General features: G+C 41.6%; 2 protein-coding genes across 3 annotated transcripts in view; one reads left to right on the plus strand and one right to left on the minus strand.

Annotated features, from left to right (window-relative positions):
- Nucleotides 1-22,202, minus strand: part of slc7a9 (solute carrier family 7 member 9) — a 54,783-nt gene extending 32,581 nt beyond the window's left edge. Inside the window, exons 1-2 of the mRNA XM_067997980.1 lie at nt 22,066-22,202; nt 8,581-8,749 (exon numbers count right to left, since the gene is read on the minus strand). Coding sequence (XP_067854081.1) covers nt 8,581-8,709 — 129 coding nt within the window. The 5' untranslated portion in view covers nt 8,710-8,749; nt 22,066-22,202. The remainder of the gene's footprint in view (nt 1-8,580; nt 8,750-22,065) is intronic.
- The window catches only part of zgc:165481 (uncharacterized protein LOC100073327 homolog), a 197,354-nt gene that overhangs the window by 128,572 nt on the left and 43,727 nt on the right, over nt 1-25,055 (plus strand). The gene's annotated exons all lie outside the window — the stretch shown is intronic.

The raw sequence follows: 25,055 nt of genomic DNA on the forward strand, positions 1-25,055 counted from the left end.
TGCACCTGCATACTAACTTTTTGATTTTCTTGCACTAGGACCCCCAGATCCCTTTGTACTGCAGTACTTTCCAGTTTCTCGCCTTTAAGATAATAACTTGCTCTCTGATTTTTCCTGCCAAAGTGCATAACCTCACATTTTCCAATATTGTATTGCATCTGCCAAATCTCCGCCCACTCACCCAGCCTGACTATATCCCCCTGTAGGTTATTTATGTCCTCCTCACTCTCCACTTTCCCTCCCATCTTTGTATCATCTGCAAACTTTGATATGTTACACTTGGTCCCCTCCTCCAAATCGTTAATATAGACTGTAAAGAGTTGGGGACCCAGCACCGACCCCTGCGGAACACCACTGGCTACTGGTTGCCAGTCCGAGAATGAACCGTTTATCCCAACTCTCTGCTTCCTGTTAGATAACCAATCCTCCACCCATGCCAGAATATTACCCCCAATCCAGTGATTCTTTATCTTGAGCAATAATCTTTTATGTGGCACCTTGTCGAATGCCTTCTGGAAGTCTAAATACACTACGTCCACTGGTTCCCCTTTATCCACCCTGCACGTTATGTCCTCAAAGAACTCAAGCAAATTTGTCAGACATGACTTCCCCTTCGTAAAGCCATGCTGACTTTGTCCTATTAAATTTTGGGGTTTTCCTTAATTTTACTTGCCAGTATTTTTTCATGCCCACTCTTTGCTTTCCTAATTTCCTTTTTAATTTCACCCCTGCACTTTCTATACTCCTCTAGGTTTTCTGCAGTATTGAGCTCTTGGTGTCTGACATAAGCTTCCCTTTTTTGTCTTATCTTACCCTGTATGCACTTTGTCATCCAGGGGGCTCTAGATTAGGCAGTCCCACCCTTTTTTTTTGTGGGAACAACTTTACTCTGAACCCTTTGAATCTCCCCCTTGAATGCCTCACACTGCACTGACACTGATTTACCTTCCAGTAACTGTTTCCAGTCCACTTTTGCTAAATCACCTCTCAGCTGAGTAAAATTGGCCTTTCTCCAACTTAGAACTTTTATTCCTGTTCTATCTTTGTCCTTTTCCATAACTATGCTAAATCTAACTGAATTAAGATCACTACCACCAAAATGCTCTCCCACTAATACGCCTTCCACCGCCCAGCTTCATTCTCCAAAACTAAATCCAGAACTGCCCCCTCTCTTGATGGGCTTGCTACGTACTGGCTAAAAAAAAGTTCTCCTGAATGCAATTTAAGAATTCTGCACCCTCTGTACTTTTTGCACTGATTGTCTACCGGTTAATATTAGGGTAGTTGAAATCCCCTATTATTACTGTCCTACTGTTTTTGCACTTCTCAGAAATTTGCCTACATATTTGCTCTTCTATCTCCCTCTGACTGTTTGGGGGTCTAAAGTACACTCCCAGTAGTGTGACTGCCTGTTTTTTGTTCTTTAGCTCAACCCATATGGCCTCATTTGATGATCCTTCTAACATATCATCCCTCCTCACAGCCGTAATTGTTTCTTTAACCAATATTGCCAACACCTCTCCTTTTTTTATCCCCCTCTCTATCTCGTCTGAAAATCCTGTAACCAGGAATGTTGAGCTGCCATTCCTGCCCTTGTTTAAGCCACGTTTCAGTAATAGCTAAGATATCGTACTTCCACGTGTCTATCTGTGCCCTTAGCTCATCTGCTTTATTCACTGTGCTCTTTGCATTGAGGTATATTCCATTAAGCACTGCCGAACTCCTTTGTTGTCTAGTTTCTAACCTTTGTTTCCTCTGCTTTCCGAACTCACTTACTCATTTTCTGCTTTCCATTTCCAGCTCTGCTTCTCTCCCTTCTGAATCTACGCTCAGATTCCCATCCCCCTGCCAAGCTAGTTTAAACCCTTCCCAACAGCACTAACAAACCTCCCCATAAGGATATTGGTCCCGGCCCTGTTGAGGTGCAACCCGTCCAGCTTGTACAGGTCCCACCTCCCCCAGAACCGGTCCCAATGCCCCAGGAATCTAAAGCCCTCCCTCCTGCACCATCTCTCCAGCCATGCATTCAACTGCTCTATCCTCCTATTTCTATACTCACTAGCGCGTGGTGCGTGGTAATCTGCTGACCCCAGTGGATTATCCAAGATCAGGTAGAGGGCCTTTGATATGTCTGCCAATGGTGGGTGCCTGTGCCACTAGGACTGCATCTAGACTGCCCACCCATTGAAAAGACCAGAAAGTCCAGTTTAAGAATGCCTGGTCTGGGGAGGGAAGGTGCCAGGCCCCCCCCAACCCCCCACCCCCGCAAAGAATAACTTATTGCCTCCCAGCCCTCTTGTAGGGGGGCTGCTTTTAATTATTTTTTTAAAATTCTACCCTTTTTCTTTGGGGGGTCCATGCCACAATCCCAGCCTGGATCTCCAGGTGGTCCTCTGTCCTGACTGGTGTACCTACGCCAACGCTACGACAAGTCCCATTGAAAGTTCAGGATGCCAACCACCCATCCAAGTGCCAGCCTAGTTTTCGGCCTTCTGGCATACTCCTGCCGAAGTTACAAAGTGCTGCTGATTTTCAGAGCCAAGGTATGGGTGCACACATTTTAACAATGGTACAAAATATAGCTGGAAATCTGGATCCGCATAAAATTCTTGTTGAGTGGCTAATTGCTGGTACTATACTCTCATCAGCAATGCGTCAGTGACCTGCTGTATATAATTAGTCACTGCTGAATGAAAAATCCCTGCATAATCACTGCCTGGGGCGAGAGAAGATTCATTCATGAACGCAGTTACAGTGACAGCTACTTGTCAAGCAGACACAATTGCTAAATCTGTCTGCAGATTTTACCTTGGAGATCTATTAGAACTTGTCTATGGAATCAATATCACCTTAGACACTGTGAGAACCAAATAGTGTCCTCTTTTCCGGAATATACTTGTGCCTTGATTATGTCATATTCCTATTTACCTTTTTCTTCCATAGTCCATCTGCTGTTATAATGTAGCAATCCATAAAAACAATTATTTCACCACCAAACTTTCCACTAATACCCTATTTTCTCTCTAATTTTCTTCTCTCCCCATCTCTCCTGAAGACCCTGACTTTTTTAGAGCGGTATGTTTTCATGGTCAATGGTCACTATCTGGTACCTTGCCCACATGGTTATGATTCTTGTGCAAGTCTTCACAGTAACTGCTGGTAGACTATTTTACCGTGGCGGATGTCACAGCCAAACCCAATCCTGTCTTCAACCACCATGCACAAATATGTATTACCATTCTAGGTTGGTGTGTGGCAATGAGGAGATGGAATACTGATCAAGCTGAGATCAGCCATCTCCGTGTAGACTGAGAATCAAACCTGCTACCTTCAAGGTCTGTGAAGCTCAGAAACCTTGCTTCTGAGCCATTAGATCACTGGTACAAAGAAACTTGCATTTATATAGCACCTTTCACTTGGAGCATCCCAACGCACTTCACAGCCAATGAAGTATGTTTTAGTCACTGTTGTAATGTAGGCAAATGCAGCAATAAATTTGCTCACAGCAAGGCCCCACAAACAGCATTGAGACCAGATAATGAGAGAGATAAATGTTGGCTAGGACACCAAGTGAACTCCCCTGCTCAACTTCGAATATTGCCGTTGAATCTTTTAGGTCCACCTGCACAGGCAGACAGGGTAACGATTTAATGCCTTATTTGAAAAATGGCACCTCCGACAATTCAGCATTCCCTCAGTACTCCATTGAAATATGTGCCTAGGAGTGGTACTTGAACCCACAACTTTCTGAATCAGAGGCAAGAGACCTACCACTGAATTAAGGCTAACACTACTATTAGCTCATCTCCTGGTGCTGGTGGGTCCCAAATTATCCAGTTTCATCGCACTTCCATCAGAGTTGAATTCTGAAAACCAGCAATGAGGCAATGTTCGTATCCACTCCACATCACTATTGGGCAATGCGTTTTCTGACAATTACAAACTGCCTTAAAACCTACCTCTTTGACCAAGCTTTTGGTCACCTGTCCTAATATCTCCTTATGTTGCTCGGTGTCAAATTTTGTTTGATAACACTCCTGTGAAGCGCCTTGGGATGTTTTACTACGTTAAAGGCATTCTATAAATGCAAGTTGTTGTTGTTGAATTATGTGGGAAATTTGGAGTGTTCCAGTTTGCAATTTCCAATATAAACAAGGCATTAGTGAAGTCATTAAAACTGCTACATCAAATTTAACTATTTAATACTACTTCAACTGGGCCTTAATCAGACTTGTATACAGCACTGGAACATTAGCTGAACACTGTAACTTGAGCTTAATTTAGTTCATTCCATCCATTAATTATTTATTAATTTGCTGTTTATTTTACTTAGTGGCAATGTGTAATGTTTGATATTAATTCAAATTGCTATGTGAGAATTAGTGCATTTAACAGCCCAGGTTGAATCTATGTAAAAAAAAAATCAATTTTACAGTAAAAGCTAATACAAAACAAACAATAATTGCACAGAGGACATGAGATTTATCTCAAAAGCAAAATACTGCGGATGCTGGAAATCTGAAATAAAAACAGAAAATGCTGGAGAAGCTCAGCAAGTCAGGCAGCATCTGTAGAGAAAGAAGCAGAGTTAACGTTTCAGGTCGAAGACCTTTTATCAGAACTGGAAGATGTTAAGAGTTTTATCTTAAAGGGGATTAAAGGAGATTTACCTCCTTATTCTACAACTTAAAAGTTTATAGCAACATTAAGCTAGTAAATATAAAAGACACAAAACTGATCATCTTCTGTTGCATAGAGATCTGCAGTAGCAAGATTATAAGATACTTATGGGTGAGGAAGGCTGTTCGGCCCATTTTAATGTATCTATCCAGAACAGTCCTACACGTCCTCCATTGTAGCATCTAATTGTTTCTAAAATAATTCCAACATTTTCACCTTCACCCTTTTGCCCACAAGTCCGTTCCAAATGTTGATCGTTCTCTGCATAAAGTACCACCTCCTCATATCAGTCCTAAAATTACCCCTTACTAGCTTGTGCTCCCTTGTCCTACTCTTACTGTTTACTTTAAAATAGTATTCCAAATTAACCTTTTCCAAACTATTTACTATCTTATATACCCTTCAAATGACTTCTTTCCAGGCTGAAATGCCCTAGTCTTTCCCGGCTTTTCTCTTAACTCAGACCCTTGACATTAAAGATCAGCCTCATGGCTGTTATGTTGAAGTTCCAACATGGAAACAAGCCATTTGACCCAACCAGTCTGTGCTGACATTCAGCCTCTATGTGAGCAAATAGTTCTAATCACATTTACCTTATCTCTTCAACCCCTTTTTATTTAGTCACCTATCCAATCTAATCTTGAATGTTGACAGTTTATATCTCAATCAATAACCCTGGAAGTGCATTCCACAGCCCCAAAACTCTGTGTGAAGTAATTTCTCCTGCTCTCTGTTCAAAATCTTTTATATTTAATCTTGTATCTATGACCCCTCGTTCTTGACCCCTCAAATACTCGAAATATACTGCTTCTATCTACTCTGTTGATCCTTTCATAATTTCAAAACATGTCGCCTGTAATCTATGTTGTTCCAATGAAAATTTACCCAATTTTTCAAGTGTTTCTTCATGTTTGTATTTCTCATACCAGGCAGCATCCTAATGAATTTTCATTGTACCCTCTCCAAAGCCTCAATATTTTTCCTATAGTGTAAAGCTCAATACTGTACATAATATTCTAATTGAGGTCTTAAGGTTTATATAGGGTCATCAATACCTCTTGAGATAAAACCTAGAATTCCATTAGCTTTTTTTTTTACAATCTTATCAACCTGCAATGTTGCCTTTTATGTCCTGTGAACCTGTACCCCCAAATCCCTCTGCTCTTTCCTAGCACTGAACCTACTTCAACTTTTTTTAAAAAATATTTTTTAACCAAAAAGCATCACCTTATTTTATCTTCCACTTCTTACTCTTCATCTTATCAATATCCCTTTGCAGCTTCCGTACACTGCCTCCAAGGCTTGAATATTTCCCTTGTTTCTCAGCAACCAGAATTGAACACACTACTCAAGCTGCAGTCTGACCAGAGCACTGCACAGTTTGATCAGAACTTCTTCTGACATGTATTCTACTATATTAGTTATGTGGTTCAATATTCTATTGGCTTTGATAACTGGTGATCTGCATTGGTTGAACATGTGGAGTGTTGACTCTTATTAGGACTCCATGGTCTGTTTAACTCTCGTCCTTTGTTATTTCAATGCCATTCATGGATTATGCATCTCCCATTTTTCCTTCCTATTTGTAGTACTTTACATTTCTCTGCATTAAATTTCATCTGCCATTCTTCGGCCCACTTGCATATTTTGTTTAGCTCATTCTATATTTCTGGACTGCCTCCTTTGATTTCACTGCCCCACGAGTTTGGTATCATCTGCAAATTTGACCAATATACATTGAATTTCTAAATCCAATCCATTGATGTAACAGCAGTAGTCTCGAAACTGAGCTCATGGGCAACCCAGTCATTCCCCCCCACCCTGACATTACTCCTCTATCAGTACCGGGTTGTTCACTATCATTCAAATTCTACTGCTTTTTATGATGACTCTATCATACATTCATGTATTACGAAAGCATGCAACTTAATTAGTGCACTTATCACTGTAATCACTCCAGGGGGCAGTTTTTCTACTGAGAAAGTATTGGAGTCTAACATGGTGTATGACTAGAAGTCTTGTGTTACATTTACACAATTGAAGTCTTGATTCAAAATGGCTTTGCTTCACACCAACACGATGAAGTTATCATGTCAATTCAGAGTTGGTGCCCAATATAACTCCTGAATGAAGCAGTGTCTCACTTCGCTTCATTCCAGAATCGGGTTGGGCCCTAACTTTAGATTTACTCCACAAGTTTAAGGGAAGATTTTCCTTGGTCTGTAGCCAGGTGCACTGGATCGCCTGGATGCAATGAATATTGGAAAATCAGGTAGGTCAGAGCACATGCCTGTAAAGGAAGCCGCTTGATTTTCCTCCATTTAAATATTAGGGAAAAAAGAGAATGTCACCAGAAAAATTGAGGAGGTAAATGAATGGCTGGCAGTATGATATGAGATCAAAAATGCTAACGTCGTAAATAACTATGAATCCTTTCAAAATAAAAAGTACTGATATTGGAGGGACGGGATACTTAAATCAAGTAGGGATAAAAGAGGCTTGTGAGGGACATTGTGACAGCAAATGAAAATTATTAGATAGGAGAGGGGAGGGCAGGGAGGCAACAGGATCCCAGATGAGACCAATTGTAGGGTAGAAAGCAGTCAACGGATAGATATAGACACAGATATCCAGAAGACACACAGGCCTAAATTTTAACTCACAAAAACTGGTGGGTTGGGGGCAGAGGGCAGTAAAAAAAAATTTTAAATCTAAATCTGCCCATTTCTGGTATTAACGGAGGTGGGACAAGGGATGGGCGACCAACCAGCTCTTAGGAGGCGAGTCGGTCACTAAAAGCTTTCAAATCCTGGAACTCCCTTCCTTACAGCACTGTGGGAGAACCTTCACCACACGGACTGCAGCGGTTCCACCACCTTCTCAAGGGCAATTAGGGATGGGCAATAAATGCTGGCCTCGCCAGCGACGCCCACATCCCATGAACGAGTAAAAAAAAATATTGAATTAATGCCACCTGTAAACTATAATTCCCCAACTCACTCCAGTCTGTATAGTTCACATGCTTGCCCCAGAATATCCTCAATGTACATTTAATAGTTAAACAAGCACTGCAATTGAGAAGTTGAACTGAAACTCCCATGAACGAATAAAAAAAAACTGTGGAGTAGCAATAAACAAAGTGAACAGAATACTGAATTATATTGTCAAGTCAGTACAGTATAAATAAGAATCTTATGCTAAAAGTGTATTGGTCAGGCCACGTCTTGGGTTTTATATTTAGTTTTGTCTTCAAGACATGAGGAAAACATTCAAGCCAAAAGGGTAATGTAGAAAAGAGCAACGGGACTGATCTCCGGCATCTGGGAATTGAGCTATGAGAAATTGTGGTTCTTGAAGGGAGGTAACTGAGAGGGGACCTTATAGAAGTATACAAAATTGATAAGATAAATCCAGAGCACTATTTCAAAGCTAGTCAAAGGTAGCATGGCAAAACTGGTGAAAGGACAGATGTCAGGAAGAAGTTCTTCACAAAAAGAGTGGTCAATACAGAGAAAGATTTTCTGGATTGGATAGAGTAGTGGAGATGAAAATCTTGGATTCATTCAAGATCCAGTTGGATGATATGATGTGAGGAACTCTTGAGTTTTTTCTACATTGATGAAGTTAGATGGGAAATTTGGCTTCCCTCATCTATATTTAAATTATGATATGGAAGCTGAATTATATTCAGATTATGAAGGACGTACTGCAATATTTTGTTCAATTTTATGTTCATGAAAAGAATGAACTTTGCCTTTTAATATAGATAATCATAAAGAAGAGTTTTGACTGGCTAAAAAAAATATAATCTGTGCTAATTGTACAGCAATTTATATTGTATAAACTTTCTAAAAGGAATCACAGTCCTTTATTGTATGTGGTTGGGAATATTATACTTGCCTGTTTCTGTAGAGCCACACTTTTCTGTTCATTCGGTTTGGTGCCCTCGGAGTCAGTTTTGTCAGGTGCTAGATTCCCATACTTCAGTTCTACATTAATTTTCCTCTTTCTCAGATTCTCCTCATCCATTTTCTCTAGTTTCTCAGCTCAAGAACAACTGTTGAAGTACCTGTAGGATTAAAGGTCTGCCAATTATTAGGATATAACCATCACAAGCAGAAATAGTCAATGCTTTTAAAGACACTGGGGTAGGTCAATAAAGTATAAATGAGGATCTCATGCTAAAAGTGTATTGGTCAGACCACAGTTTGGGTTTTGTTTCTCATGCTTGGACTGTGGGACCGGTGCGTTGCATTTTCATATTTCAGGAATGGACAACCTCACCAGATCTTTCTAATTATATATTCAATGTACACTCCCAACCTGGATTGGGCTTTCGACCAAGGGCACACTCAGTGGGGTTCTTCAAGGGCTGCAGCTGTAAATTAAAGTTGCAATGGCTACATTCTGCAAGAAGACAATAAGAAGCAGGAAATCACTGCTTTGGAAGAATGGCGCTGCAATCACAAAGAACGTGCCCTTCAGCTGATAGGAATAGAGGAACAGGAGTAGGCCATTTAGCCCCTCGAGACTGCACGGCCATTTTATAAGATCATGGCTCATCTTTGATCTAACTCCATATACCTGCCTTTGGCCCATATCCCTTAATACCTTTGGTTGCCAAAAAGCTATCTATCTCAGACTTAAATTTCGCAATTGAGCTAGCATCAATTGCCGTTTGCGGAAGAGAGTTCCAAACTTCTACCACCCTTTGTGTGTAGAAATGTTTTCTAGTTTCACTCCTGAAAGGTCTGGCTCTAATTTTTAGAGTGTGCCCTCTACTCCTAGAATCCTCAACCAGCGGAAATAGTTTCTCTCTATCCACCCTATCCGTTCCCCTTAATATCTTATGAACTTCGATCAGATCACCCCTTAACCTTCGAAACTCCAGAGAATACAACCCCAATTTGTGTAATCTCTCCTCGTAACTTAACCCTTGAAGTCCGGGTATCATTCTAGCTGCACTCCCTCCAAGGCCAATATGTCTTTCCGAAAGTGCGGAGCCCAGAACTGCTCACAGTACTCCAGGTGCAGTCTAACCAGGGTTTTGTATAGCTGCAGTATAACTTCTGCCCCCTTGTACTCCAGTCCTCTAGATATAAAGGCCAGCATTCCATTAGCCTTCTTGATTATTTTCTGCACCTGTTCAAGACACTTCAACGATCTAGGTACCTGAACCCCTAAGTCCCTTTGGACATCCACTGTTTTTAACTTTTTACCTTTTTTTGATCCAAAGTGGATGACCTCACATTTGCCTACATTGAATTCCATTTGCCACAGTTTTGCCCATTCACCTAATCTATCAATATCGCTTTGTAATTTTATGTTTTCATCTACACTGCTTACAATGCCACCAATCTTTGTGTCATCGGCAAACTTAGATATGAGACTTTCTATGCCTTCATCTAAGTCATTAATAAATATTGTGAATAATTGAGGCCCCAAGACAGATCCCTGCGGGACTCCACTAGTCACATCCTGCCAATGTGAGTACCTACCCATTATCCCTACTTTCTGTCGCCTTTCGCTCAGCCAACTTCCTAACCAAGTCTGTACTTTTCCCTCTATTCCATGGGCTTCTATCTTAGCTAACAGTCTCTTATGTGGGACTTTATTAAACGCCTTCTGGAAGACCATATAAATAACATTCATTGTCATTCCCCTGTCCACTACCTTAGTCACTTCTTCAAAAAATTCAATCAGGTTTGTCAGGCACGACCTACCTTTCACAAATCCATGCTGGCTGTCTCGGATTAACTGAAAATTCTCGAGGTGTTCAGTCACCCTATCCTTAATTATATACTCCAGCATTTTCCCCACAACAAATGTTAGGCTAACTGATCTATAATTCCCTGGTTTCCCTCTCTCTCCTTTCTTAAAAACCGGAGTGACATGTGCAATTTTCCAATCTAGAGGGACAGTTCCTGAATCTAGAGAACTTTGAAAGATTATAGTTAGGGCATCTGCAATGTGCTCACCTACTTCCTATAAAACCTGGGATGGAAACCATCTGGTCCTGGGGATTTGTCAATTTTTAGTGCTATTATTTTCTTCATTACTGTTGCTTTACTTATGTTAATTTTATTGAGTCCCTGTCCCCGATTCAATATTAGTTTTCTTGGGATTTCCGGCATGCTATCCTCTTTTTCTACAGTAAATACTGATGCAAAGTAATTATTCAACATGTCCGCCATTTCCCCATTGTCAATGACAATATCCCCACTTTCAGTTTTTAAGGGGCCAACACTGCTCCTGACCACCCTCTTTTTCCTAATGTAACTATAAAAGTTCTTCGTATTGGTTTTGATATCCCTTGCAAGTTTTTTTTCATACTCTCTTTTTGTTCTTACTATCTGTTTTGTGACCCTTTGTTGATCTTTGTATCTTTCCCATTCGCCCGGATCTGTGCCATTTTTTGCCTTTTTGTATGCCCTTTCCTTATGTCTTACACTGTCCCTTACCTCTTTAGTTGTCCATGGCTGTTTTTTTGGCAAGTAGAGTTCTTGCCCTTCGGGTATAAACCGATTCTGTATCATGTTAAATGTTTCTTTAAATATTTCCCACTGATCATCAGTCGTTTTACCCATTAACAGATTTGCCCAGTTTACTGTGGACAGTCTCTGTCTCATCCCATTGAAGTCGGCCTTACCCAAGTCTAGAATCTTAGCAGCTGATTCACTTTTTTCCCTTTCAAACACTACATTGAACTCGATCATGTTATGATCACTATTGGATAGATGTTCACACACATTTAAGCTGTTAACTAAATCTGGTTCATTACTCATTACTAAATCTAGTACGGCTTGCCCCCTTGTTGCCTCTAGGACATACTGCTGCAGAAAACTATCCCGGACACACTCAAGAAATTCACTACCTTTCTGATAGTTGCTAGTCTGCTTTTCCCAATCTATGTGAAGGTTAAAGACCCCATTAAGACCACTATGCCTTTGTTACATGCTTGACTAATCTCTGCATTTATACAATCTAGCACTTCAGAGCTGCTGGCACGGGTCCTATACACAACTCCCACTATAATCTTAGATCCTATCCTATTTCTCAATTCAACCCATAAGGTCTCTGTTGGCTACTTACCTCTCGTTATATCCCCCTTTATCATTGAAGTGATTTCATCTCTAATCACCAAGGCTACTCCTCCCCCTCTTCCATTTTCCCTATCTCTCCTGTAGACCTTATAACCCGGTATATTTAGTTCCCAATCCTGACCATCCTGCAGCCATGTCTCAGTAATATCTATCATGTCATACCCTCTAATTTGAATTTGTACCTGTAGTTCATTTAATTTATTCCTTATACTCCATGCATTTGTATATAGAACTCTTAGTTGGGCCACACACCCTAGCCTGACCTTCAGCTTTGATGCTGGGTTAATCAGATCAAAGCTCTGCAGTCCTGCCACATCCAGTCGTGAATGGTGGTGGACAATTAAACAACTAACGGGAGGAGGAGGCTCTGCAAACATCTCCATCCTCAATGATGGCGGAGTCCAGCACATGAGTGCAAAAGACAAGGCTGAAGCGTTTGCAACCATCTTCAGCCAGAAGTGCCGAGTGGATGATCCATCTCGGCCTCCTCCCAATATCCCCACCATCACAGAAGCCAGTCTTCAGCCAATTCGATTCACTCCACGTGATATTAAGAAACGGCTGAGTGCACTGGATACAGCAAAGGCTATGGGCCCTGATAACATCCCGGCTGTAGTGCTGAAGACTTGTGCTCCAGAATTAGCTGCTCCTCTAGCCAAGCTGTTCCAGTACAGCTACAACACTGGCATCTACCCGACAATGTAGAAAATTGCCCAGGTATGTCCTGTTCACAAAAAGCTGGACAAATCCAATCTGGCCAACTACCGACCCATAAGTCTACTCTCAATCATCAGCAAAGTGATGGAAGGTGTCGTCGACAGTGCTATCAAGCAGTACTTACTTACCGATAACTTGCTCACCGATGCTCAGTTTGGGTTCCACCAGGGCCACTCAGCTCCAGACCTCATGGACAAACATGGACAAAAGAGCTGAATTCCAGAGGTGAGGTGAGAGTGACTGCCCTTGACATCAAGGCAGCATTTGACCGAGTGTGGCACCAAGGAGTCCTAGTAAAATTGAAGTCAATGGGAATCAGGGGGAAAACTCTCCAGTGGCTGGAGTCATACCTAGCACAAAGGAAGATGGTAGTGGTTGTTGGAGGCTAATCATCTCAGTCCCAGGGCATTGCTGCAGGAGTTCCTCAGGGCAGTGTCCTAGGCCCAACCATCTTCAGCTGCTTCATCAATGACCTTCCCTCCATCATAAGGTCAGAAATGGGGATGTTCGCTGATGATTGCACAGTGTTCAGTTCCATTCGCAACCCCTCAAATAATGAAGCAGTCCGAGCCCGCATGCAACAAGACCTGGACAACATCCAGGCTTGGGCTCATAAGTGGCAAGTAACATTCGTGCCAGACAAGTGCCAGGCAATGACCATCTCCAACAAGAGAGAGTCTAACCACCTCTCCTTGACATTCAACAACATTACCATCGCCGAATCCTCCACCATCAACATCCTGGGGGTCACCATTGACCAGAAGCTTAACTGGACCAGCCATATAAATACTATGGCTCCAAGGGCAGGCCAGAGGCTGGGTATTCTGCGGCGAGTGACTCACCTCCTGACTCCCCAAAGCCTTTCCACCATCTACAAGGTACATTCAGGAGTGTGATAGAATACGCTCCACTTGCCTGGTTGAGTGCATCTCCAACAACACTCAAAAAGCTCGACACCATCCGGGACAAAGCAGCCCGCTTGATTGGCACCCCATCCACCACCCTAAACATTCACTCCCCTCACCACCGGCGCACTGTGGCTGCAGTGTGTACCATCTACAGGATGCACTGCAGTGACTCACCAAGGCTTCTTCAACAGCACCTCCCAAACCCACAACCTCTATCACCTAGAGGACAAGAGCAGTAGGTACATGGGAACAATACCACTTGCACGTTCCCCTCCAAGTCACACACCATCCCGACTTGGAAATATATCGCCGTTCCTTCATCGTCGCTGGGTCAAAATCCTGGAACACCCTTCCTAACAGCACTGTGGGAGAACCTTCACCACATGGACTGCAGCGGTTTAAGAAGGCGGCTCATCGCCACCTTCTCAAGGGCAATTAGGGATGGGCAATAAATGCTGGCCTTGCCAGCAACGCCCACATCCCATGGACGAATAAAAAAAAATCGCTTTACACCTTCTAGTTTTCATTTTATCTGTAGTGCCTAAAGTACACTTTCTTTCTGCTGCTCTTTGCTTTTCCCTTTCACTTGTTCTTGAACAACTATTTGTATTGTAAATTTCCCTAGGGTGCTCCCCTCTCTTGCTGCTCTCAACTTTACTCTCTTCTGACTCCCCACTCAGGTTCCCATCCCCTGCCACTCTAGTTTAAACCCTCCCCAACAGCAGTAGCAAACTACCCTGCAAGGATATTAGTCCCAGATCTGTTGAGGTGCAACCCGTCTGGTTTGTACAGGTCCCACCTTCTCCAGAATCGGTCCCAATTCCTCAGGAATCTAAATCCCTCCCTCCTGCACCAACCCTCCACCCATGCATTCATCTGATCTATTCTCCTACTCCTATACTCACTAGCACATGGCACTGGGAGTAATCCTGAGATTACTACCCTTGAGGTCCTGTTTTTTAACTTATTTCCTAACTCCTTATATTCTGCTCGCAGGACCTCATCCCTCTCCAACCAAGGAGCTTCTGCTTCAGTCGGGGAATAGCAGGGTTGCCGCCTTAGGCACTGAAGGGCAGCCTCCAGCAGAAAAATGGTGCTGACTGCATGGGAAGATGTGGTGGAAAGGGTAAATGCTGTTTTTAGCAGCCAGCTGACCTGGGTGCAGATAAGAAACAAGTATACAAGCATCAGAAAATCTGCCATGGTAAAGCTAACCAGCATTTATCTCTCCAAATTGTTTTCTCTCCATTACATCTTGATCATGGCCACCTTACAGCTCTTTCATAGCTTTGCATCACTGTACATACTGCAGCAAGGCACACTTTCCAACTGAAATTTTAATAGAATTATTGTCACACTAGCATCTGTAAAGGTGAACCCATAAATCAAGCTTTCAACAAAACTTACCTGCATGATGCATGTTCCTTTACCATACTTGTGACCTATCAATATTTCAACTCGGGTCAACTTGCCAGTTTTTCACGAGAAAATCTTTTTTAAAACTTGGATTGGAGATTTTAAATTTAAAATATATAGGGCCAATTTCCAAACACTGTTAGTGAACGTACAAAAGTTTTCCCAATTTCTAACATTGCTACTTTAAGCAACAGTACTGCAGGCACACTTTATAACTATACAAGTGGATGGGTTCCAAATTGAAAAACTTACATCCTTAGGAATTGAAAATCTGAAAAAACAAACAGAAACCATTAGTTGATTGATTACATTATCACTATTGTTACCTTCATATTTCTGTGAACTTGTGTAACACAATCCTGTTGGGTCAGACGGAATTTTAATTTGTTCATCTCATTTAAAATAACTCTGTCTTATGCGCACAAAAGGATATACCTACAGATGTTTCAGATTAAATCTCAAGTTTTTGTTAAATCATTATCCCCATTTTGTGTTTGAGACGTGTTCAATACCCCTTCAGGATTCCCCTTATTTTATTGATTCTTTGGTTAAAGTAGTTTTGACCAGGGGTTTAGCCAGTACAGTCTAATCACAAGATAGCTCCAGTTGTTGCCATAGTGATGGCCCTCCACGACAACCTTCAAGAATGCAGCCCCTCCAGTGGTTTCCTTGACTCAGATCCTTTTGGACCACAGTTGGTCACAAGATTCCAATGGCTGCACTTAACTTCCCTGATGACTATTCATTACCAAAGTTAACCGAGTACACCCAGGCTGAATTAACTGTTGTAATTTATTTAAAAATAGACCAAAAGTGAATGAGACAGACCAGGACTATGCTAAATCTCCCAAGTGTTTGGGGGCACAATCTTAAGCTGGACTCCATTAATGCCTTGAATTTTAATGAGGTTTTCTTAGATATCAACTGTATTTAAATTCTCTAATACTTAATGTAACAACTCTGGTTACCCTAATTGTACTCAACATTCATTCTTTATTTAGTCTGATACATCTTAAATTATTGATTCCTTGTTATGGAAGTGCCAATTGTTACATGACAATCCTATGTGGCGCGTCCAGGGAATGTTTACGTTTTATACTGAATCAGTTTTCTGCAGTAGCCACCTGCAGAGAACCAGTGTTCATAATTTAATAATTTGATCAGATACTCGATCTGCAGACTCAGATCAGTTAGCATCAATTATTCTAATTCAGTTCAGACCTAGAAACAGAGGCTGCAGGCCCTGTCCAGCATGCGGAACTAAGATTTCCCAACACACTGCATTATGCAAAGCATCACAAACCCATTACTGCCCATAGGTCTTCTCCCATGCAGATTACTGGACATGATGAGAGAGTGTCCAGCAGCAGGGGCATGGCTGGTATGAGCATGGATGATGCCTTAGCTGGCCCATATAGCCCCCTCCTCCTCTTTAAATGACATTGGATGTGCCAGAAAGTGGACAGAATTATCCAATCACTGCAGCAGTGGACATGACAGAAGCAGTTGGAGGATCACCTCATGAACCAACACAGAGGTACAGAGCCACTTCATCCCATGCAAATCCCACTGAATCCAACAGCCAGTCACCTTACTTACTCCACCTACTTGGGAATATACCTAGAGGGAGCACAAGGGTAGATAGATAGATTCTAGAAGACGCATATCATATACTGTCACTAAGGGGAAGTATCAGGTAAAACGTACTAGGCATTTTTAGAGTATTAAATTTGCTTGCTCTTTACTACTGTATCTAAAGATTTTTGTTCTGATGGTGCAGAATAAGGTATCAGCAGATCAAAGGAATGGCATTCATGGTAGCTGAGTCGGTGTTGGTGGGGCTATATGGGACTACTGTTAGTACATTGGGCTTGGGCAAATCAGGTACTTAAATGAAAGAATCATTTATGAAAGCCAGGTGTATCTCACTTCCTGACTGCAAAAGTATTTCAGCAGGGATGTTTTCTGTTAGTGTCCCACTCTGCTCTTGGCTGCAGATGGGCCTCCTCCTCCTCCTCTTCCACATATTCCACGGTTAGGCCTTACTGGATAGCAATGTGGTGCAGCGTACAGCAATGATAATCTTGGAAACACTGTTACAAAAAGTCCATTGATCTGTCCAGATATCTGAACTGCTGCAACAAGCTGCCTCTAGTTTAATATTATCTAGGTGGCTACCTGCGCTCCATTGCATCTTTGTTTAGGTGAAGTTCCTAGATGTCACAATGATGTCAAGAGCCAGGACTGAAGAGGTTAGCCTTTGTCTCCTAGGTGCCATCCTTCCAATCTAACTTCTCCTTCAAATGTATTTCAGTATTTTTACTTAAAATTGTTTGGCAAACCTGGTTTGTTTGCTGAACACTCAATATAATGACACAATTTGCTTCAAAACTGTGAATGCATCATTAGCATGTGATGTCATTATTATCCTGTTCCTTTATTGTTTTGAGTGATGTAAATAGTGTACAGCTTCTCGTATGTTAAAAAACATGACCAGATATTTCATTTTAGTATTAAGGATTAAGATATATATGCAGCACCACAACTGGCAGGAGGGTGTGAAAGGTTACATTGGTAGTTTCCATTATAAATGTGGATACAGGAATTTATAATGGAAGTATAAAAATAAGGATGTGATGTACAACTTTAAAAGGGGGGCAGTATTATGTCTGCATGCCCTAGCCCAATTATCGCCTGCCTCTAACCCCGCTTCATCTTAAGACTACTCTTGGTCTCCCCTTCCAATGTTCATTGCTCATTAAGAGTCAGATGATAGTTGTTTTATTACAATAGGGGTGTTTATGCCATGTAGGAGATAATATCAGATCTACTGAATAGCAATGACTGAATAAATAAATTCCATTTTTATTAAATAGTATTCTGGGATTTTTACTGTTACTTTTGGGATTGAATTGCACAACTCCAGTTATTCTGTGAAAACTGTAAATAAGTGCTCTTAATTTTATATATACTACTATATATATTTATCTAATATTCTGTTACCGATATGTATTTCATTTTTATCACATCATTTTTAAAGTTGAGAATACGCAGCAAGAGTGTGTGCTAGATGCATCACATGGAGATAGATCGGTTGGCCCTGAGATTCCATGTTGTGAGTTGCACCACTTTTACACCAGTAGAAAATGAGTTGCGCCCACCAACGCTCTGGAGAGAATTTCCTGGGTCAGCTCATTTGCATATCTATTGGAATAGTGATTGACATAAAACTTGTTTAAAGCAGGAGTAATCTGCTGGTGTGCATGGGAATTATAGAGTGCAGTCTTCATAAAGCCAATTCCAGCTAAAGAGTGCAGCAGCAGGCTGGGGGATCAGCAGGTAAGTAAGAAACAATGCTTCACTCAGTGCTTTGACTGTCGGCTAGCTTGACTGGATGGGGTGATTATCCAAGTGGCCAATTGTGCTACTTTTATGCCAATGGAATAAGATTTGCTCCTGTCGGTGGTCTAGTGACATACTTATACAAGAGTTTCCTGGGTCAACTCATTTGCAAACCCTTTGGGGTAGTGATTGGTGTAAACCCAATATAAAATGGGCGTGATTTGATGGAATGCATCCTTTAAAAAGATAGTTCTACCTGAACACTTCAGCAGCAGACTGGGGTACAAACATGTAAAGAAGGAGGAGTTCTTGGCTCACTCACTTGACTGTCACTGAATGTCTCATCAATCGTTCCCTGATTATTTGCAAGAATGTCTATGGCATATTCTGCTGGAACAAGCAGCCAGATATGGCAGCAGGACATGGCAACTAACTATAGAAGAAAAACCCAGAATTTCACAGACTCAGACCTACAAGGCCTTCTTGAGGAAACTGAGCTAAGGAGGACAGGCTGTTGGGTATCTATGCCAGAAAACCTGCCAGGAATCTCACTCGTGCCACCTGGAGGGAGGTGGCACTGGCACTGAGAGCCAACTCTTTCACTCCCAGTACTGTAGACGAATGCCTCAAGAACTTCAATGACCTCAGTAGAGCAGGCAAGGTAACAACAGACATTCTCCCTTTTCTTCCTTGCCCACCCTGAGCATCAGCACACTCTTCACCCACTAAAAGGAACGCTTGTCCAACTAACCCTTCAGAGTGCATTCTGGTTAAGGGGAGCTCTAACTCAGGACCTTGCACTATGGGCACCCAGGTCCCGTAACACCAATTACTTACGTGCACCACCCTAATGTCCCTTCCTTCATTTTAACGGCCTGATACCCCCGTATCTCTTATTTCAGCTCTCCCATGTCACTCGGTGCACCTTAACTGCTCGCCTTTCCCTCTTAACTCAATCTTCTTGCAGGAAAAAATGGCACACAATATCTGCAAGAAGCAGGCATTTCCACCTTAAAGCAACTCACACCATATGAGGAGAAGTTCATGGGAAGACACTGTGCTCTTGCCTTGGATGATGGCAAGGGTGTGGGCATATTGACAGTGCCAGTTTAGGTGACTGAGCACCTACACTGTCACCCTGGTAGCCCGGCGAAGCACGGCAGAGACACAAATTTACACCCCTTTCTCTGTCTCCTGAATCCCAAGGGATAATGCTTATTCATTCTTAGCTTCCACCCTCCTTTCCTGTAAATCCACCAGAGCAACGGGAAGCAGAGGAAGATGATGATGAGGAGGAAGAAGAACAATAGCACAGAAACCACTACCTCCTCGTCACGATGAGGATGATGATGATGAAGAGGGAGATGAAATTGGACTTAATCCCATCCATGAGTTCCTGCACAGACCTCCAGTCCCATGTTCCTCTGCCCCCAGAGCCCTCCAACTTACCCCCTGTGTCACTTGCTTTTTTACCCCCAGGCACAGGATTAGGCACTTTACCCCGAAGCAATTAGATTATGTTACTGAGAATACGGCCATGGCTGATTCACAGAGCTGGAGGAATACGAAGTGGGTGAGCATGAGTCACTTTCCCAGCAGAGGCTAAGGACAAAGCTGCTTATGGCTTTGGAGTCATGGGTCCCAGAACTCATAGGTACCTGTAAAGAAGGATGTTTCAGGAACATCGTACCTATGTGAAGCCTCCAAGGGTGTGCAGCAACTGACAGGTGTAACTCTCGTGTCTACAGCTCTCGTTTGCTACATCAGGTAGGCTTTTTCTTCCTGGCAGACACCAGTGGAGCATGTTGCAGCTTTGTTGGTATTTGTGGCAGACCTCAATCTAAGAAGCAGCCAAGCACCAATCAGTGCCTCCATCTCCACCAAAGCATGGACTTCAGCTCTGGTGATAATAGTGGCGAGAATAGAGAGCAGCCCGTATAGCAGCATCTAGATCATGGTGGCCGCAACGCACGCTGCTGTCTCTCGGGTTTCAGAATGTCATGTGACCCGTCATCCCGCTGATCAGTGGGAACACAGATCCAGGGCCCAGTGCAATAGCAATGGGTGATGGTGACCTGCCTGATATTGCCATCTATCAGGACAGCAGCATGTGCCAGGCCTCCGGCCTTCCCCCTCAAAGCACCATACAGAAACAACCTTCCATCTCCTTCTTGGTTGTCTTAATCCGAAGGAGAAATTCCTTGCCTATTCTTAGCTTTTCCTAGACACAGATCCACTACGTCAAGGAAGGCAGAGGAGGAGGAGAAAGAAGAAGATGATGATGATGATGAACTTTAGCACAGAGACCACTACCTCCTTATCAACTATGATGAGGAGGAGGAGATGGAGGATGATGAAGAGGGAGACGAAGTCAGAAACAAGCCACCCATGAGTTCTTGCACAGACCACAAACGGTGTCAAAAAGTGTTCCAGATAACTTCTCAGGAATAATAATGCCTCTGTAATTCTTGCCACCAAGAGCAATTACACGCCTCTCTTTACTCAAAACTGCTGTTAAAGGATAATCATATGCTATTTATAAAATTCATTACTGACTGTCCTGAGTCATATGTTGCTATATCGTGGGGAAGTCCAGGCTTTAAGGTGGCATTTCCTCATCATCAGACACGGGTAACTTCTCAATCATGGAGTAGATTCTGGGAAGAATAATATCAGTGTAGTTTGCTGTGGACTGTAGCTATGTTATAAAACTTTCCAGAAAGTTCAGCTCCTAAATGAAACAGGTAGAACTTTAATGTATTTTTCTTACCATCTTTGGGTTACCTCTCTCCACACCATTCTTTAATTGACAGAATAGACGAGCAATTTATTCCAGGTTGCCACTGGAGCCACTTTGTAACAAGTGGCCAGGAGGTACAACAGCAGAAAAAGCTAGAAATGCACAGCAGATCCATCAGCATGTTCATTTCCAGCACTTTCTACATTATTTTAGACTTGCAGATTTTTCCTTTGTTGGTAGATGAGAGCAGCCTGACTTGCTCTTTGATTTTCCCCCTCCTTCCCCAAAGGTGGGTAGATGGAGTTGAGGTACAGATCAGCCATGATCTAATTGAATGACAGAACAAGGTCGAGGGCTGAATGGCCTACTCCTACGTTCCAAACACTTGAGGAGCAATCTTCTAACTTTGCACTTCCAACAGGTTACTGTGGCTGCATTTAAATGAATGGTCAGAAAATCATGCAGGGTGTGTGTGCCTGAACTTCAGATAGTGCTGTGAGTGGGTGAGGCACCTTGCAACAAACAGGCCAATAAATACTCCACGGGTGTTTCAATAGATTATTTTTGGTGTAAGTTGACAAAGTAAAATTCACTTTTATTGTGCCAGTATGAATAACATAAAATCAACTCTTGCAGATTTTCTGTTTCTCGTGAGCCAACTGTACCAGTTATTGTTGGTCTCCCTGCCTGAAAACAGGGTCTGGATGCACCTGGTGGAATCGTACGGCAACTGCGGGTTCCAGCGCTCAAACCGCAATGAAAATGATGGGCCTGCTGGAACAACAGGAGTGCTCCTCCACTCTCATTTCAATAGAAATATTTCTAAATCAAATCTGAAGCTTCAACTCGCCATTGCCTTTCATATCTTGTGATACCAAAGCAATATTGTTTATAATACAACATTATTTTGGCGTAATGCTTAAGCTAGGGGAGCAGCGACAATACGCCACAACCCTCTATCATGCAACTGAGCTGCAGCACGACTCCCACACTGAGTCTACGCATTAAAAAGAACAGGTGATGCAGATCAGTTTAAAATATGTTTCCCTGAGAAACTAGCAGATACTGGGGTAAAACTCACAACTATAATTTTTATTAATCTGCCTGATTTTTTAAAATTATGTTTGTAATAAAAAAAACTTCAAATCACAAATCCTACCTTAGTATTGAGCAGTCTCTTTTGCCTTGGAAACGAGAAAAGAATTGTGCTTGGAAATGTGGTTTTCTAAGTACACAATCCCGTAGCTGTTGATTACCAACTGATTTTGTAGTTGCTGCCAATGAGAACTGATTTGTTTTCTGCAATGGCTGATTGTTGCTGACTCAGTTCTCAGGATGTACTTTGCAGGTAGCTTGTAAACTAATGATTAATCTAAATGGAACATTTCCACACAGTCATTAACAGTTTTTGTTTTGCTGAAGGGCTCTAAATGAAGTAAAGAAGCAAAACTTTCTTTCATGCTTGCTAAATTAATTTGCCTTCCCTCTATGTAGTTTTATGGTAAGTCCTTTCTATGGACCAATTTGCAAGTTTCCAGGTATATTCATTTCTAAATGTTCTTTTTATAGAGTGCGACGAAAATTACATGATGTGGAGATGCCGGTGATGGACTGGGGTTGACAAATGTAAGGAATCTTACAACACCAGGTTATAGTCCAACTGTTTTATTTGAAAATCACAAGCTTTCCTGACGAAGGAGAAAGCCTCCGAAAGCTTGTGATTTTCAAATAAAACAGTTGGGCTATAATCTGGTGTTGTAAGATTCCTTACATAAATTACATAGTTAGCTGATGAACTGACTCAAACTAAGGCTCTTGTAGCATATTGAAAACGGAATCTCGAGCCATTATCTGCACTATTCACTGGAATCCAGAAGTGAATTGAAGTTTGAAGGTTGTCGTGGAAAGGAAGCAGCTCCTAGGCAATTTTGTGTGTGCAGCAATTTCATTATAGAGTCTCAATGAAAGTGTGCTGAGGCCATTCTTTTCCAGTTAAGAATGGTAAGACTAGATGAAGTGGTATGATTGTGAGATGTAGTTTGCAGTACCAAATGTCACCTTCATACTATTAAATACAAAATCATTCCTGTCGAATTTGTTTGCTCTGCACTATTTGCAGGTTAGTATTTAATGCAGTGGTTTTGTAAATTGACACCTGCAAATTAGAGGCTTTTATCCTTCAAAAAAAGATGCATTTGGAAAAGTGTAGAGGATTCAGATTGCTAGTGTTTCTACACTTGTACTCTTACTGGTGTAAATGCCATATTGTTAATACTCTGATACTGTACAGGAAAACAAATCCAAATTTCACCAGGAATAAAAGTTCCCATGTCCAAGTTTAATAGCTACTCTACATCAGTTTCATTCAGGTGCTTTACTGCAGTCTATGCACAGTGATTGAATCAATCATTCATATACATAAGTATGAACTATTTTTAAATGGGCAGAGCTGGCTTTAGGCATTCCTGAAACCCACAGCTGTGACAGCGAGTGGGAGGAGGGGCTCAAACAGTGGAGTGCCCAGCCTGCTCTTATGACTCCTGAAACGAAACAGAATGAGAATTTGTAAGCTGAATTTTCAGAATATTAAAGGGACATTGCTTAAAGAATGGATTTAATCCATCCAGCCATGTTTCTTTTTCTTCCCTGACCCTGGACCTTATGGTGAAAGCAAATCTGTGGTCACCCCTCACAGTCAATCTGCACATACACGAGATAATTACAGACTCCTGAATTTATTGCAGTCTCAGTTTCTCATGACGAGAATCATTCATCTTTCCTTGCCTAGCTCTGAGGTCACAAACATGGGAGCATTGTGCGTGCATGCTTGGGTGCATGTACGGAGTTTCATTCTCCAGACAGCTAATTCCAAAGGCTGCATTTAGTGACACCACCCGGTGCAATTAACAAGATTTGTAGTTGCACCGCCAGGAAGTGGGAGGACAATAATCACCCAACACAATGTATAGCACTTCAACAGAACACAGCACAGCACTAACGCTCGTGGGCCGGACATGAGCAACTGAGCGACAACACCCATATGCGCATCATCGGCCTGGCGGCAGTGTCAATATTCATTCTGCCTGGAGAGGGCCTCAACATTTAGCTTTACTGTTTTCTGGAGTTAGATAGGGACGTGATTCCCAAGTTATACTCATTTTTGTGTTCAGATACATCCAAAAAATATTTGCATTGACACAAAGATGGGAGAATAATCTTAATTACAAAATGGGAGCTAGAGATATATTAGCTCTATTTTAATGTCACCAGCAAATTGACCAATTTACTTATGGTTTTGTTATCCATAAATCTCATTTATGTAAATTTGGTGAATATGTTTAGAAAATATTAATTTAACTTTTTAACTATTTTAGCTTCATTTTCACCATGATATTTATCTTTTAGATTTATAACTTTGCCTCTAACTGAAAGAATACGTTAGTATTGTGATTTTTCTGTACTCAATTTATGGGCTCTTTTACCACATCTTGTCTGTTTTAGCAAATTCTAATTGTCGTCTCTGAGATGTCCCCTCTTCTTCTTTGTAGCTTTTGTATAAATTGCATTCTTTCTTATTCCCATTGTAATTGCCCTATTGCTTGTTTATCTTACAACATTTTTAAAGCTATATACTTGCATTTGTTATATGTTATTATTTTAAAACTGTCTTACTTTTCCTCCACTGAGATATCTTTTAGCAAGATTTCCCAGTTAATTTCTTTTGGTCCATCCATCATTCCTTTTAAAGTTTGCCCTTTTTAAGTCAAGTATTTGTCCTGGTCTTTACTGATGCTGATATTCAGATAATCTTAAATTCAATCATATTGTAGCTACTCATCCTAAAAAGGCTTCATTATTCTTATGGATAGCAGGATATTATCCTAATCACTTTTAAGGACTAGATCCAGATGTGAATTACCCCTAATGGGCTTGCAATACAAAAGTAATTCTGTACCACATTCACTAATTCAGATTTGGCTACCTCACTTCCTTCAGGGCATTCCTAGAATCTAACAGTGATAGTGAGGAAATACCTGGAAGGATGCTATTAAAGTTTATCAAGGTGTGCAAAGACCATAATGAACTGTTAGCGATAGTTTAAAACAAAATCATGCTTCACAGATCTACTGAAATTCTTTGAGGGGGAAA

The sequence above is a fragment of the Heptranchias perlo genome, chromosome 16 (assembly GCF_035084215.1).
Source record: "Heptranchias perlo isolate sHepPer1 chromosome 16, sHepPer1.hap1, whole genome shotgun sequence".
Classification (NCBI taxonomy): Eukaryota; Metazoa; Chordata; class Chondrichthyes; order Hexanchiformes; family Hexanchidae; genus Heptranchias; species Heptranchias perlo.